At 53.4% G+C, this 16,774-nt stretch overlaps 1 protein-coding gene across 1 annotated transcript in view; it reads left to right on the plus strand.

The window, feature by feature from the left end:
* The first annotated feature begins 2,759 nt into the window (after positions 1–2,759).
* LOC147574051 (heparan sulfate glucosamine 3-O-sulfotransferase 3B1) overlaps positions 2,760–16,774 on the plus strand; it is a 40,509-nt gene continuing 26,494 nt past the window's right edge. The window contains exon 1 of the mRNA XM_086686072.1: positions 2,760–3,767. Coding sequence (XP_086542198.1) covers positions 3,214–3,767 — 554 coding nt within the window. The 5' untranslated portion in view covers positions 2,760–3,213. The remainder of the gene's footprint in view (positions 3,768–16,774) is intronic.

Genomic DNA, 16,774 nt, shown 5'->3' on the forward strand with positions numbered 1-16,774 from the left:
GTGACACTGGGGTTCCGCGTCCGCAGTAGGGGAGGATGGGGGAGGGACGGCGTCGGCCAAAGGCGGACCCTGTAGCGGCAGCCCAGGCGTGGGGACTTGCGGGGCGCGTTCCGAGCCCGGCGGACCCACCAGCCAAGTGGACGGAAGGGCCAAAGGGCCGGCTGCGCCGCCGCCGCCTCACAGCCCGGCCCCGGCGCTGCACAGGCCGCAGATGACCCGCCGACCTCGGGCGGCAGAAACCCCTGGGCGCCGGGAGCAGCGAGAACTCCCCCATTGTTCTGGGGCGGATTGAAGGCGCGCCGGGAGGAGGCGGGCGGCGACCGGGCTCTGGGGTGCTCAGCTCTGCGGAACGCCCGGGGCAATTTCCGATGCCCACGTTTTTGCTTCCACTCCCTCCCCCTCTTCACCCCCGGAAAAAAAAAAAAAAGCCCTCAATATATCCGGCGACTTGATTTGTAATTCCCTACTTCTTTTCTGTTACACTCGACTTCTCTAACCCTCAGGACACAGACCATTTTTATTAGGAAAATCCTTAAAAACAGACGCACACTTACAAGCTGTAAGATTCGCACCCAACCAGGCCTGAAGTTAGCCACACCGGGAGGTACAATTCGCCAGAGCACTACCGCCCTCTCCCCTAAATCTTCGCCTCCACAACCCCCTAGCTCCTAGCCCCCCAATACTATGAATTCATGAAAGACACATCCTTTGGAGATACGCTTTCCTTCTTGCATTTCCAAAATAAACCGTCGGTCTCATGCTCAGAAGAGCATTCTCGTGTTTTAAGAGTTCAAAAGACATTAATGATTAATTAAATTTAAAATGAGGCGAACAAGTCACTTCTGAAGAACAAATACAACATCCCAGCGACAGGGGAAAAGAAAAGTTGGAAAGAAATCCTCCCTGCGAACAAAAAAAGGCAGGAAAATCCTCTACCTAAATTACACTCCCCCCCCCCGCCGCCCCCTCCCCCCCCCCCCCCCCCCCGGCAGTTTTGTGCGAAAATGTCTGGGGCTCAAGGTAGTTAGTTACAAAGACGTGGCCCGGGGCACAGCTGGGGCGCGTGGGTCCCGTGGCGGCCTCTGGGTTCTCTGAACCCTCTCGGGTCACCGCCGCCTCCCTCTGGCACATTTTCGAACCGGAGGTGCTAAGGCCAGGCTGTGTCTTTGCCTGTTTGTTGTTGTCGTTGTTTTCCGTGTGCTCCCGACACTCGGGAACCGGAGCCGGAGTGGGGCTGCGGGGACTCGGGGCGCTTGGGGACATTTACTCCGGCAGCGAGAGTGCGCGGGGCTGGCGGCCGAAGTCTGGTGTCCGACGAGCAGGGCGGAGGGAAGTCAGTTGTGCAGTGCAGGTTTGCGCCGACACTGAAATGCAGCGTGGGCGGCGGCTCCGGGTGAGTCACCCCGGGGGGCGACACTCAGCCCCGGGGGCCGCGCTGGGGTCGGAATCGGAAGGAACGTTCTGTCCCGGAAAGGCGCGAAGCCGGGCGTTGGAGGCCCGGTGGCCCCGCCGGAGCCGCGTGTGCCGGCACTGAAAACTTTCTGAACACGACCGGGATGAACTTGAACATCCCGAGCTTCCGAACTCCAGCCGCCGGGGCGAGAATGCGGCAGCGCTGGGCCCCCCTCGCCCTCGCTTCCGCAGCGAGGGTTTACAGCTCCGCTCCCGCGCCCCGAGGGTCCCTTTGCACAAGAGAGCTGCTGGGGAGAGCGGCTTCCACTGGGTTTGGGCTTAAATAAAGAGCAGCTCAGCGATCGATTTGCTCCAAGCTGAGAAAACAACACCTGATAATTAGTGTAACAGGTCAGCAGACCAAACCGCCTCCTAGATGAAGGCGCATGGAAAGCTGGCCTTAACGTTTATTCAGGGAAAGGGGGAAAGAGAGAACGTTTTCTTAAATCCACGGTCCCCCCACAAACTCAGATCCGGACAAAACTTTCTGCGCGTGACGTTCACACTCCCTTTTCGACCACGAAGCCTTTCACCAGACTCTACCTCACAGTTAATTTTCTTCCTTCGCTCCCCCGACCTTTCCTGCCAGTTAGGGAGCAGAGGGAAGATTTTTCTTGAGGACAGTTTACACCGATCTCAGTTAGCTCGCAGCCCGAAAGAGAGCAACTCCTGGCAAAAAAAAAAAAAAAAAAAAAAAAGGAAAAACTTTTTTAAAAAAGTTGACAGCCTTTTACAAACTTTCCACTTAAACTTCCGACACCGGTGTCTGTTCCGGGTCCCCGGCGTGGGATGGTCGCTTTGGGGGGGGGGGGGGGCTGCAGGCATCTCTGGCCTGACTCTCGCTCTTCCAACCCCCTTCCTACCGCACAACACACACACACACACACACACACCCCTCGAGCCCGCCAGCGAGACATCTGGATCGGGACTCGAGTCCCGACCCAAGGGCAACTACACGCCAAGGCTGGCTCCAGGACAGCGCGGGAGCAAAGGCGCGCGGGAGCCGGAGCGCACGACCGCACCGCTTGGCGGGGTCGGACCTCTCCCAACCCTCAGCGGATCCAGCATCCTTCCGACCATCTGCTCCTGTCACCAGCTCCTGGCTCCGCCCCCCTGAGCCCGCCCCTTGCCCCGCAGCCAATAGCAACCTCCGACCTCTCTCCACCGCCCCAAACCCTTTCCACACCCCCACGTTCCGGGAGCCGGTTGGCTGCTGAACGCTCAGCGGAGCGCCTGTATTTGCAGAGCGCTCCGGGTTTCTGGTAGGTGGACGGAGCCGTCAGTCCGGAAGGCTGGGCCCGCCCACCCCACCTCGGTCTCGGGCTCTCTTCCTGCGCAGTTCTTCGCAGCCTCCGCGGGGAAGTGCCGGGGCCGCTCCCGAGGCTCAGTGGGCAGGACTGCGAGAAGGCAGCCCCGGCGAGCGGCCGTGCGCACCGTCTGGAGTGGCCGGGGAGCCGGGGCGCGGCGTCCTCTTGCCCGAGCAGGAGCACCCTTCGGGCCAGCAGTTGCCGCCACCCCGACTTTCGTTCCAGTTGAAGCTTCTCCCGGGCAACATGTCAAAAGCCGCCACCGCTACAGCTGCCGCCGCCACCTGGGGAAGAGCGGCAGCGGCGGCGGCGGCGGCGGCCGCGGGCGCGCGGGGGCAATAAACCTACCCGCCCGGGCGTCCTGCGGGCCAGGGAACCCCCTCCGCGCTCACAGCTCCGGCGGGCCCCGCGCCATGTGCTGAGCCATGTCCCTCGCCGCGCCCCCGGGCTGCGCATGGGGCAGCGCCTGAGCGGCGGCCGATCCTGCCTCGATGTCCCCGGCCGGCTCCTGCCGCAGCCGCCGCCGTCCCCGCCACCGGTGAGGAGGAAGCTCGCGCTGCTCTTCGCCATGCTCTGCATCTGGCTCTACATGTTCCTGTACTCGTGCGCCGGCTCGTGCGCCGCCGCGCCCGGGCTGCTGCTGCTGGGCTCGGGGTCCCGCGCCGCCCACGCCCCGCCGGCCCCGGCTCCGGGTCCCGACGGGACTACCCCCAGGCTGCCGTTCCAGGCGGCGCCGGCCACCCCGCTGGCTGCGGGCAGGGAGCCGGCCGAGGGCGCCGCGAGCCAGGAGGAGCAGAGTCCCGAGACGCCGGACTCCCCCAGCCCCATCTCCAGCTTCTTCAGTGGGTCCGGGAGCAAGCAGCTGCCGCAGGCCATCATCATCGGCGTGAAGAAGGGCGGCACGCGGGCGCTGCTCGAGTTCCTGCGCGTGCATCCCGACGTGCGCGCCGTGGGCGCCGAGCCCCACTTCTTCGACCGCAGCTACGACAAGGGCCTCGCCTGGTACCGGTGAGTTTCCCCAGCAGGGCCAAGGGCAGGGGCGGCAGCCGCGATCCAGACCCGCAGAGGACGGAGACGTGGCATGTGCCGGGGAAGTGACAGGGGTACAGCCTCCGACCCCCGGGGGGCGGGGTGGGGCAGACAGAGGAATAAAGCGGCGGCGCCCGGAATCCCGCCCCGGCATGGTACCGGGTGCTCGGGGCTCCACTCGCCACAACCCATAGAAACTTCTCGAGGAGGTCTGGCAGCTCCGTGGCCTGCGGTGCCCCTAGAATTAATCAAAGGGGGGTGGTCAGCGACTGGACCCTCTTAACTGTGGCCGTTTCCCAAAGCGACCAATCCAGATCTGTTCGTGTTTTATTTTTCCTCTCGGAGCGCCGGGACGTTCTGCGCCCAGCCGGTCACGGTCTCCACCCTAGACCAACTTCCAGAGCGGTTTCTGCTCCCCAGATGGGGAGGGGGGTGGGACAGACCGACGGCGTCTGTAAACTTTTTTGTTACAGTCGAACTCCTGGCTGGAACCCGAAGACGGCCAGACCCGCTTGGCTGGCGGGCAGCTTGGGCTCGGGAGGGCGAGCTGGGCGGGTGGCCCGGCGCCTCCGCCCGGCAGCCGGGCGGGCGGCGCGGAGCGTGGAGCGGTGCTGGTCCCTGTCGGGCAAAGGCGCGCACTGCAGCCGGCGGGAGCGGCGCGCGGCTTTGAAGGCTCCGGGGCGCCGCCGGCGCTGCTCGCTCGTTTCCGCCTCCCGGGCCTGGGTGCCGGGAGAGCGCGGGCCGGGACGCGTGTGTCCGCGGGCCCTGCACTACGTCGGGGTGCAAAGAATGTGAGGGGTTCGTTGATTGAGAAATGTGCTTTTCCCGAAGGTCGGGCCTTTAGAAAATTTCGTTTTTCGGGTCAGGTTGTGGGGTCGGGTTGCCGAGGGGCAGCGAGCGGCCCTTGGGGTCATAATCACGACCTCTGCCCAACGCTTTCCAAAGCTACTCGTCTTTGGAGTGAGCTTTTGGGTTGACCGAGCTTCCGGTGAGGCGCGGATGGGCAGTGGGTCCAGACTCCGGCCTTGGAAAAACTTGGTCGCCAACCAGGAGCCCGGCCAACGGCCTACACCCCTTCTCTCTGGTCCTGAGCCCCCAACCCTCGCGAGTGTGACTCTGGAGTGGCCGGCAGGCAGTCCTCCAGGCCCAAGATGCTCGGGACTTCGGGGAAACAAAAGGGGAGAGTCGAACCGAACCCGCGTTCCCTGCTCCCATCCCCCGCCCCCAGACCCCGCGAAAGATAAAAGGGGGCTGACCCCGCGGATTAAAATCCCTCTCTTCCCAGCCTTGCCCTCCCGCTCCCTTTTGTCCTTAATGTTTTTATTATTGTCAGGAGTTGCCCGAGTCTCGAGGTTTAGCCAGCCGTGACAGTCACGCTTCCCACCGTTGCCGGGCTCTGGTGTCCGACGTCTGGATTCGCGTCCGGGCTCCGGCAGCTCGCTGGTGGCGCTGAGCCTCAGTGCTCCCATCCGCGCAGTGGGGATCCTGTGGTTGCCCCCGCCCCGGGCGGAGAGGAGCGCGCGGGTGCGCTCGGGTGCCCGGCAGCCACGTGGGGGCCTCTCCGGGTGTCAGTGCCGTCGGGTGCCTTGTTGTTCCTGCTTCTGCCACCACCTGCCCTCTTTCTCCAGGGATGAGCAATCTGGGGGCCGGGAGGGCAGGAACGTCTTTTCAGGGGGAACCCGCCGGGGGCCGGAGGCAGCCCGGCGTTTTCTAATATCCGAAAGCTAGGGGCCGGGTCGGGAGGACCCGGCTGGAAAATCGCCGAATCGGCGGAGTCAGGCGGTTTTAGAAGCACCTGGGGCAGATACGGAAATCCCCACTGGAGGATTCGCGCGGTGTCTAGGCGGCCGCGCTCCACCTGCCACGTTCCTTTCGATGGACTCAAAACTGCGGAATAAAGAGCGAAGCCGCGCTGGAAAGGCTCGCCGCGCGCCTGCAGCGGGCAGCGCAGCAGCCGGGGAGCCTCGGGCGGGACCTGCGCCCCGGGGGGGAGGGGGGGCGCGGGGCGACCGGACTTGGGGGAGGCGGGAGCCTCGTCGTCTTCCCTTGCCAGCTCCCGGAACTGAGGGGCCGGACTGACGGGGACCGGGAGGCCCAGGGCCCGCGGCGGCCGCCCCGCGGACCGGGGTGGCGGGAGGAGCAAAGTGCAGACCCCGCGGCTCGCCCCCCGCGCCGCGGTCCCGGGCTGCCCCAGCAGCGCCCGGCGGGGCCGCAGGCTTAGTGGGTGTCTCTAAGAAAAAAACAAGACAAAACCCAAGGCTTTTAAGGGCCATCTGCTTACTTCGTTTTTTTAATTGATGAAGGATATTCTGGATGTCTGGGCACATGTGTGGACTTAATTATTTTGAAGGCAGCCGTTTTAACTTGAGACAGACCACACCGGGAGGAAACGCCTGTCCCGCGACGCTTTTCCTAAAATGCGGTGCCCGGGGAGCACCCCTCGCCCTGGCCGGAGTTCGTTCTCTGGGCTCAGCCAAGCCTAGCTCCTCGCCAGAGGTGTGTCCCATTGTATCTATCTCCCGCTGTGTCCGGACGGTCAGGCCGCAGACTGCAGAAGAGTGTAAATAATAATTAACCGGAGAGTTGCAGTTCGCGTACTGGTTAAAACGTGTCCTCAGAAGCAGAAAATAGGAGAGAGGGGAAGACATTTTGAAGGCATTTAGACATTTTGAAGGCACTAAGAAGCTAGGGGCACGGATGGTTGAATCCGAGGGTCAGGCGTGGCGGTCCGTGGGGGAACCGGGGTCTTGGCTGTGTCTGAGCAAGTCGTTAATAGGTTTAATCGGTTGATAACACACTGTTGCTAGTGGCCTAACCGGTAGCCCAGAGCCTGGGCAGATTTGCGTTAAGTCTTAGGATTTGATCGTAGGTCTTTTACCCTTGGCAGAATGAGACAGTAGCAGGCCGAGCTGCAGGGATCATGGTAGGAAGGAGCCTACCAGGGTGGCGACACACGGAGCTGACCTTGCCACCCGCCAGGAATCAGGAATTTTCTGCTGCTTCACCTGCTGCTGCAGGAAAAAAAAAAAAAAAAAAAATTGTTAGTAAGTGCGGTTCATCTGCTCCGGACCTGCGTGTTTTAGTCTGGGATTAAGACTCTTGGGGGTTTATTTTTCCAGTCCATTATCCAGCTCGCTCTTGCTCTGATCAGGCCTCCCAAACTTCACAGGTGCTTCGAGGACCCCATGGGTTGGCTTATCAAGACTTGGGGTGAAACCGGCCTTTACCTTCTGTTCCATGGTGGTGAAGGTGTTTGAGAAATAACGGGGGCACATTACATACCCCCAGGTGGAGAAATCACCCACCGCCTACACTGAGGCTCTGAACACTGGTTTCAACTTGGAATTTAAAATTAAATATGTACATTTTGTAGTAAGTTTCTCTTTTTGATTTGGCTTAAGCTCGGTAGATTTTCAAGAATTTTAATGACCCCAGTTTGGGAATTAAGTTAGCTAAATATTGTGTGATTATTATCGTGATTTTTTTTTTCTTTTTTTAGAGAACTACGCGTTAGATGTTACAGCGCCAGAACCCCTTCCCCGCCTTGACTCTTCTTTGCATTTTTGGTTGTACAAAGAAGCTGACACTTTAATGCTGTGGCCACCTTAGAAAAAAAAAAAAAAAAGTATGGCGTGTGGGTGGTTTTATAATGTTGATAGCTAACACTTACTGAATGTTTTCCCTGTGTGCCAGGCACTGTTTCAAGTTTTACAGGATTAGCACATTTAATCCTGGTTACAGTCCTGTGAAGTAGGTACTTCTATAGGTCAAGAAACACAGGCACAGAGAGGTTAAGCGACTGGCCCAAGGCCTCACAGCCAGAAAGTGACAGAGCTTAGTATAGCAACCCAGGAGGTTCTGATCCAGAGGTCACTCTGGGCTGTGCTTCCTCCTTGCTTAAAGTGACCAGGACAGGAGGCTGGTCATAGATGAGGAGTTCAGAACTGGGTTAGCTTTGGAAGAGTTTTGAGTTTTCTCTTGTACCTCTTGTGACCTCAGTGTAGACTGCTCACTTACATCAGCCCCAGAATAGGAGAGTTGCTGCATCCCATGTTGGCTTATAAACTAGAGTAAGGATAATTCTATTACTATAGAAGTTTCATTTCTATGCCTGCACAGGACAGAGCCAAAGGAGTCATTAAAATTAAAAAAATATCCTCAAATACAAAGGCTGAGAAAACATGATGCCCCTACAGAGTGGATTTATTCTCTTCCATTTGCCCTGTTTTTTTTTTTTTTTTTTTTTAAGGCTGGGGAGGGGGGTGTGTGGGAGGGCATAGAGTTAAAATAAGATGTTCCAGAACTTTCTTGGGATGAATTTATTCATTAAAAAACAAAAAAACAGTCCCCCAAATCAAAACTGAAAACTTGCACTTGCCAAACCAGAAGACAGTTAAAGCGAACACGTGGAGCAGATTTCTTTAGAATTAGATTCTAACACCCAGTAACTTTGGAAATCTCAGACTTGAAAGCCAGCAGCGGAAAGTAGCAACTTTTCCTACACTTCAATTTCCCAAATGCCGAGGAAACTAATTTCTCCTCTGTTTTCCTAGACTAGCTCTGAAAACTTGGTGGCAAGGACCGCTTCTGTCTTCACTGAGGGAAATTTAAGATACGATCTGATTGGAGATAATCCTTTTTGAAGTAATTGCACTTTCTCAGTCCTGGAGTTCAAACCAAATATGCAACTCACTTCAAGCGGCTGGGTGAAGATCAAAAATCTCCATTTATATGCAACAATTTGAAATACAAACCATCATGTTACAGAGCTGTCAAGATTTATTAGCAAGACAGTGCAGCATGTGTTGAACTCTGTTTTTAATTAGGCACCTAAATTAGACCATAAAATGGTTGATTAATCTTTTACAAGTTGAGGGGAAAATATAACATAAATTAACCTAATCATAAGTGTTTCCCCAGATGCTCTGAGTTAATAAAATAGTCAATATTTAATAGCAACCTATTTGTTTTAGATTAAAAAAATGCTGAAATGTAGGAATTACACTTCTCTTTCAAGTGATAGGGCATTATTGAACAGGCCTTTAAAAAAAATTAGCCTAAAAATTTTTTTTAAAAATTAAATTAAAATATTAAAAAATATTTACCGAAATAAGATACCATAATTAGGAATTAAGTGTGGAGTAAACTAGATTTTGCCTTTTTAACAGAGCCAGGAGTATTAAAAACTTAGCATTTAATAGAGACTAATATTTATAAAGACATGTCCCCAGCTAAAGTTGTATTGTTTGAGATTTTTGAAGTGATCTGTCACAGCTGTTTTTCTAGTTTGGGGGTTTTATTTTTTTGTTTGAAGCAAAACTTTTTGAGATTAAAAAAAAGTCAAGTGTGTCCCACAACCTCATTCCAAATGCATATGCTGGTTTTACCTTTTTGTTTAAAACGTGTGTTGTAGGATATAAGGTTTTCTGATTACATAAGTTGACCCTTAAGTAAATTTTTTTTTTAAAGATTTTTATTTATGTTTGAGAGAGAGACAGAGTGTGAACCGGGGAGGGACAGAGAGAGAGAGGGAGACACAGAATCCGAAGCAGGCTCCAGGCTCTGAGCTGTCAGCACAGAGCCCGACGCCAGGCTCGAACTCACAGACTGAGATCATGACCTGGGCGGAAGCTGGACACTTAACCGACTGAGCCACCCAGGCGTCCCAAGTTGACCCTTTTTAATCACTAACATTACTTAGAATTAAAAGTGCTCCAGGAATTTAAAAAGGAAAAAAAAAAAAAAAAAAAAACCCAGCCCACTAGTGTTCTGAATCCAGGAAGTGGCATTTATTTAGAGCTTCAGAAGTGACCAAGATCGCTTGCAAGACTGCTTTCTGTGTCAGTAGTTTTTCAATACTTTGTGTCCTCACTCTATGAACATGGAAATTCACTTGATTGACAGAGACACAAAATGTCTACTCGAAAGGCAGCGCATAATGAGCATTTCTTTTGCTGTGAATAGAGTTAGTTTCCAAATAGGGCGCTACCTCTCTCATTTAACAGTGGGTGATTTCAGACAGTAAGGGAAATTTCGGCGCTAGGCTGCTGGGACAGTCAGGAATCCCAGCAAAATGAATTCCCGAAGTATGTGGCATATTTTCAAGGGTAATGGATACAATATGGTGCCTACCTCAAATGAAAACATTTACCATGACGGAGAAGAAATGAGATACTGGTATCTTTGAAAGCTACTTGTAAGTAGAGCATGAAGCTTTTTCTAATATTTAAAAGATTACCTTGTTAGAAATCTCCGATTGCTCTCAAAGTATACCAAAATAAAACTAACACCCAATAAAACTGGTGTTAGTATTATCGGTGTGTATATATATATATTTATATATATATTTTATATATTTATATATATATTTATATATATATTTTATATATTTATATATTTTATATATATTTTCTGAATTTAGATATGGGGAAAAGTTGAGAAGGGAGAAGCAATTACCAGCTTGAATAACATGATGATAAATATTTTTCATTGCAGCCAAGAGGCTATGTGTCAAAATACTGTTAATGCTAATAAAACCCATTCATTTTCTTTGCAGATAGAGAGGAGTTGTTGATTTCCCTTATATCTATATCTTAAATTCTTTAAACACACACTTTTGTGGCTTGAAACGTTAAAAATAGCTTACATTCCTGGGTCACTCAAAAAATTTTACCTCATTGCATCATGGGTGTAACATGTTTAAATAGCAAAGCTGTACTGAACAGTGTGTTCGCCCCCCAGAGAGAGTTGCTTTTAGAAACTGGTAGGACTGTGGATCCGGTTAGAGAGGCACTACAGAGGGCCACTGGGATTTTCTACTTGCATTGTAATAAAAGTACGTATGTACATACATATATTCACTGGGACTTTAACTTGGTATGTTTGTTACGGAGCAGATAAGCTCTTGGGATAAAATATTTTTCTCCTAAATGCAGCAAATGTGTTAAAAGAAGACTCTGGTGTAGCATCAGGTTTGGTTGTTATTTAAGCCCAGGCTGGACTCCCGTCTTGCAAAGGGATCAGTATTTTTAAACACTTCGGACAAGAGTGTGAATGATTCCATGTGTTCTTCAAGCAGCTTGGGGGCGGAGGATTGAGACCCCCTGTTCTCCCCCCCCCCCCCCAAATCTCTGTCGCACTCAGTGCACAGGGTTACACTTGGCTCAGAAACTCATACAGTGCTGTTAGATTGTTCTGGGCAACGTGAAGCTTGGGGGCAACAAATGGAGAGTGAAAGAAATATACATATATGGGAAAGAGAAGTGAGAAGCTGCAGATTTCTCACGCACACCCTCGACTGAATGGCGGAGGGGCAGGAGGGAAGATCTGATGACAGAAGTGTCCGGCATGGCCCCACAAAGACCCCCGGCGCGGCCACGTGTCTGCCACCATCGGGGAGCTAGCCGAGCGCTCGCCTAGACCCGGCGTCTTGGAAGGTGGCACAGAAAATGGCTCCGCGGCTGGGATCCGTCAGCACGGTCCCTGTGTCGCGTGGGATCACTACATCTGGTCCAGGATCGCTGAGCCCCGGAGACAGATGGCGGAGCTTCCCTTGTCGGGGGCGTGGCGGGGGCGGCCCCTCCGCCCCCGCGGGTCGCCCGCTGCATCCACGTGACCAGCCGGAGAGCCCCGCTGCAGCCTCACCTGTTGGGTCGAGCCGGGCGGAGCAGCCCGCGCTCGCGGTGGCGGGGAGGGTGCCGGCGGGCCGCGGCCGCGCGCTGATTGGTCCGAACGGTTTCCAGGAGGCCAATGGCGCTCCGCCTGCGAGGCAGCCCCGCCCAGAGTGGGCGGGCAGAGCCGGGGCGGGCGGGATTTCCCCGCTGCCAGCCATCCCTCGGGTGGGGCTAAGCGGGTCCTGAGCCCTGGTCGTCCTCCCAGCCCGGCGCCCAGCCGGGTCCGTTTGCTCGCTTCCTTTCTTTTCCCCGCCCTCTGTGTGCTCGGAACCCTCCGGCACAATTTCCCTTGCCTTCTGGAGGGGAGGTGTGTGTTCTCGAAGTATATGCCTCCGTCGGGTAGAGCTGGGGGTGCAGATCGGCCTCGGCCTCGCTGAATCACTGGCTTGTCCGGGCGCGGGCAGAATGAATGAGTTCTTGAGATGGGCGAGGAAACTGCCTTTTTAAGGAGAAGGGGATGAGATAGCTCGGAAGGAAGTGAATCAGCAGAGTCCGTTTTCAAGCAGCACGTGTGTTCTCTTTCTCTCTGGGGGAGGAACTGTGTTCTCCTGGGTTCACTCACTTCTGTAATGGGTGCCTGGAATGCGAGTCAGCAGGTCCCGTGGGCACCCCAAACTAGCTTTGTTTTTCCTGAATGGGGCCGGTTAAAGGGCAGGATGAAGAGAAAAGGTGGAAAAGGCCCCGAGTGGGGAGGAGAGGAGGCTAAGGAAAAAGCAAATAACTCAAGCCCCTTCTGATTCCTGAGTCTCTGCTGGACGGAGACCAGGTGGCTCAGCGCCCCCCTTCTCTCCCCCCCCCCCCCCCCCCCCCACAGTGCCCTGAGTCCAGCAGCTGCCCCCTACCCGCAGGGGGTTGGAATGGCTCCGCGTGTGCAACCCCGGAGCGCCCTTCTGCCCCCAGCCCCCAGCCTGCATATGGACATTCACAAGGTTACCCTTGTTTAGTGCAGCGGAAGGTTCGAAGGACCACCTTAAAACGCCTCCTGTCACGATGGATTTACACCATGCACTGGGACCACTGTGGTGCATTTGGAGCAGACCCTATTTTGGAGGGCGGATCTTTTGCAGAGATGCAGGAGATGATCTGTATTAAAAGAACGGGGCGTTGGCCTAAGCCAATGCTCTTTGCTGCTGGAGGTGTTGAAGAAACGCAGGATTTGGATCTCGGGTCCATTAAAGTGGTCTCCCCAGGGGAGAAGACACACTAAGCAGACAATTAAGAGAACAGTCTTATACCCCCAGATCACTCCCAGTTCCTTCCCCCCCAGCTGAAGGCCTCTCCCTCCCCCGCCAACTTGCTTGTTTCCAGACCTGGCTCAGCCCAGCCGTTCCTCTTGATGTGCTGTTCCTAGGGTCCCTGGTGCCCTCCAGGCTGATTGTTCCAGAAATCTCCAGACACTTAGCATATGCTAGTGCTGCCAGTTAACACAGATACACAAAGAAGTAAACATCCTGTTCCCAGCCCAGAGCTTTTACAGAAGCCCCAAGTGGGTGAGTGGGTGTGGGGGGGAGGGGTGAGCACAGAGAATAGGGGAGGAGAGCCGATCGCTACTTTGTCACTGACTTGAAACACTCAAATGGAGGAAGTCAAAGGTGACCATTTTGAGCCTTTTTCTGCAGTCAGTGAAGAATACATTCTCCTAAATCATGCTGACCTATTTTATCCCCACTCATTTAACAAGGATTTATTGAGCATTTACCTTAAAAAAAATGTGTATTTATTTTTGAGAGAGCACAAGCAGGGGACGGGCAGGGAGAGGGGGCCAGAGGATCTGAAGCACGCTCCGTGTGGACAGCAGCAAGCCCAACGTGGGGCTCGAACTCACGAACCGTGAGATCATGACCTGAGCCGAAGCTGGAGGGACTCTCAACCAACTGAGCCACCCAGGTGCCCGGAGCGCTTGCTTTTTAAAAAACATGCAGACTTTATCTTTCAAAAGCATTTTTAGGATCACGGCAAAATGGAGTGAAAAGACCAGAGTTCCCAGGTACGCCCTGTCCTCACAAATGCACAGCCCCCCTCACAGTCCCCATGCATCACCAGAATGGTACATTTGTTACCATTGATGACCTTGCATGACACATCATTATCATCCAAAGTCCTTAGCTTACGTTAGGACTTACAGAGTTTACAACATTGCTCTTCATGTCCTGTTACAGCTTTTGACAAACGTATGATGACATGTACCCATCGTTTTAATATCCTACAGAATAATACGACTGCCCTAAAAATGCCCTGTTGGAGCACTCGCTTTTCTCAAGTGCTATCCGTGGCAGCCAATGGAAATACGAGAGACGTGAACTCGTTCTTGAGGGGCCTGTTTGAACCGGGGAACTAAAAAAATCTACAGGTTCAAAGACGCCGCAAAGCAACGTAAGCACTGATTTAAAAAATTGTTTGTCCTGGGGCGCTTGGGTGGCTCAGTCGATTAAACGTCTGACTTCGGTTCAGGGCACGATCTCACACTTCGTGAGTTGGAGCCCCGCATCGGGTTCTGTGCTGACAGCTCAGAGCCTGGAGCCTGCTTCGGATTCTGTGCCTCCCTCTCTTCTCTGTCCCTCCCCTGCTCGCACTCTGTCTCTCTCAAAAAAAAAAAAAAAAAAAAAAAAATGAATAAATGTTAAAACCAAACTAAAGTCGCTAGTCCTGCGAAATCACTGGTAATTCCGAAAACCCTTTTGAGGAGAACACGAAGCGTTCGATGAAACGGTGAAAATTGAAATGTGATTTTGTACAGTTTACTTTCCAGGAGCTTTCCAAAGACCGCTAAGCAGACGGGAAGGAGAGGGAGTGTCCATTACTATGTGATACAGTGGGGGGGGGGGGGGGGGAAATGGCTCATTGTTAGTGAGTGAGGGCCTGCTGTGTGCAGGGAGTGATGCTTCTGTGTGATTCCCCCCCACATGGTGGAGGAGGAAAGGGAAACTCTCAGAGATTGGTTGCCTGAGGTCCTACAGCTGGATCTGCAGGTGGTCAACCTCTCGAACCCAAAGCCCTCCCAGATGGCCCTTCGAACACCCCATCTCGGAGCTCCTGTACATGGCGGAAATTCCACCTGGTGTTCCAGGGGACCGCTTCAAGCCATCTCTTCTCTTGTTTCCCTCCTCCCCACCCCCACAAAGACACACAGACTTTTTCACATTAAAATATCCCCAGGGTTATAGTTTCCCTCTCTTTTTCTGTCCCCGTGCCTACTTTTCCTTCTGCCCACACCGGCTCCTCAGCCTCAGCTCTGTTGGAATGACACGGGCATTTGATAGATGGCAGTTTTCATGATACCTATGTCACAGTCACTTTCACATCACCCCTGCAACCCCTACTCTAGTGCTAAGATCTGTGTATTTGATCCCCCTTTTCTGACCGCAACCTCCCTCCATTTCTTCACTTACCAACCTGTTCTCTTTCACCTGCTCTTTGAGCCTGCCCGCCACCACCACCGTACCCCAATTCTTGGTTCTCAGGATCACTGAAACTCTGCCGCTTGCTCCCTATGCCTTGTTGCTTTCCTTCTGCGTTCTCTGACACCCTAACCACCGTTGTTCCTACCAGCGGAGACCTCTTGCTTTGTACTGTCCCCAGCCGCTGTGCAGGAGAAGGTCTTAACCGTAGCGCAGACCTGGCCCATGCTGAGTCTATGCCCTTGTCCAAGAACTTGGCTCTTACTGTGCAGCTTGCTGGCCGTTCAGGTCACCACCGCTTACCCATGTCAAGACCCGTTGTGTACAAAGGAACTTCGGGATGGCATCGTCTTCCTTCAAGCACCCATTCAGAGAACTCCTACACGGGCAGAAACCACAGAGAGACCGTGGTCTCTGTAGGAACACCGCGCACTTAAAATCTTCTCAACGTGGCTTTAGTTTCTGCTTATTTTCTTTTCATTCAGTGTCTTTTCATTCAGTATCGCCTTTCTCCTTTTCCAAGACTTCCCTTCTTCATTGCTAAGAAGTGTTGCGTTCTCTCTTTTCTGCGTGCTTTGAAGAAAATCCAAGACATCGCATTATTTTATCTAGAGGCCTGGCTTTTTTTTAAGTCGAATTCTTTTTTTTTTTTTAATTTTTTTTTTCAACATTTATTTATTTTTTGGGACAGAGAGAGACAGAGCACGAACAGGGGAGGGGCAGAGAGAGAGGGAGACACGGAATCGGAAACAGGCTCCAGGCTCTGAGCCATCAGCCCAGAGCCTGACGCGGGGCTCGAACTCCCGGACCGCGAGATCGTGACCTGGCTGAAGTCGGACGCTTAACCGACTGCGCCACCCAGGCGCCCCTAGAATTTTCTTTTTTTAAAGTTTATTTTTTTTTTATTTATTTATTTTTTTTTTTAAATTTTTTTTTAACGTTTACTTATTTTTTTGGGACAGAGAGAGACAGAGCATGAATGGGGGAGGGGCAGAGAGAGAGGGAGACACAGAATCAGAAACAGACTCCAGGCTCTGAGCCATCAGCCCAGAGCCCGACGCGGGGCTCGAACTCCTGGACCACGAGATCGTGACCTGGCTGAAGTCGGACGCTTAACCGACTGCGCCACCCAGGCGCCCCAAGTCGAATTCTTATTTCATGTACCTACAAGAAAGTGTGCAAAGCAAGAATGTGCAGCCTGATGAATGTTCACAAAGTCAACATCCCAAGGTAATAGGGGCTTAAGAACTCACCCCCCCCAAAGTCACCCCTGTGCCCCCTTCCAGTCACTGTCCCTGTCCCAAGGACATACCAACCCTCCTACGTTCCACCATCACACATTGTGGAACTTAACATACATGAAATCCTGGAGCGAATACTTGCAAGGTTTTGAACACCTGTAAATTCATCGCTGATATTGACAGGCTCCGAAGTTTCGCAAGCAAATCTGGGTTTTCTGATTCTTTTACAAAGGGCCGGACCAACGGCTGGCTGGAACCGGAAGGCAGCCGCACCTGTGAATGGGGGCATGTTCTTTTCCCGTTTGACACAGTCCTCACTGCTCCTTACTGTCTCCCACTGGGCCGGCTTCGCTCGTCTGTTACCTGCCTGGTCCTGGGTCAGGTCGGTGCCAGAGTGCTGGCTGCACACTGTCCCCTTCCCCCACCCCTTCGCCTCGTTTTTCAGGTACACACTGTTTCAGAATTAAATTCCCTCCGTCTCGTTGTTCGTCGTGGACGTTCTCGTTAGATTTGGGGGTTAGCCATTTCTCGTTGGACTTGGTTTTTGTCGGGCGCCTCTGTAAAAATCCTGGGAGAGGTTGCACGGAGCTCCGAGGCTCGCTGGGGCCATTTGAAATCAGAATCCTCATCGTCAAATTTGTTCTAATGACCCGCTTCTATTTAAAAGATGTTTT

This window comes from Puma concolor, chromosome E1 (assembly GCF_028749965.1).
Source record: "Puma concolor isolate L17-30 chromosome E1, mPumCon1.1.hap2, whole genome shotgun sequence".
Classification (NCBI taxonomy): Eukaryota; Metazoa; Chordata; class Mammalia; order Carnivora; family Felidae; genus Puma; species Puma concolor.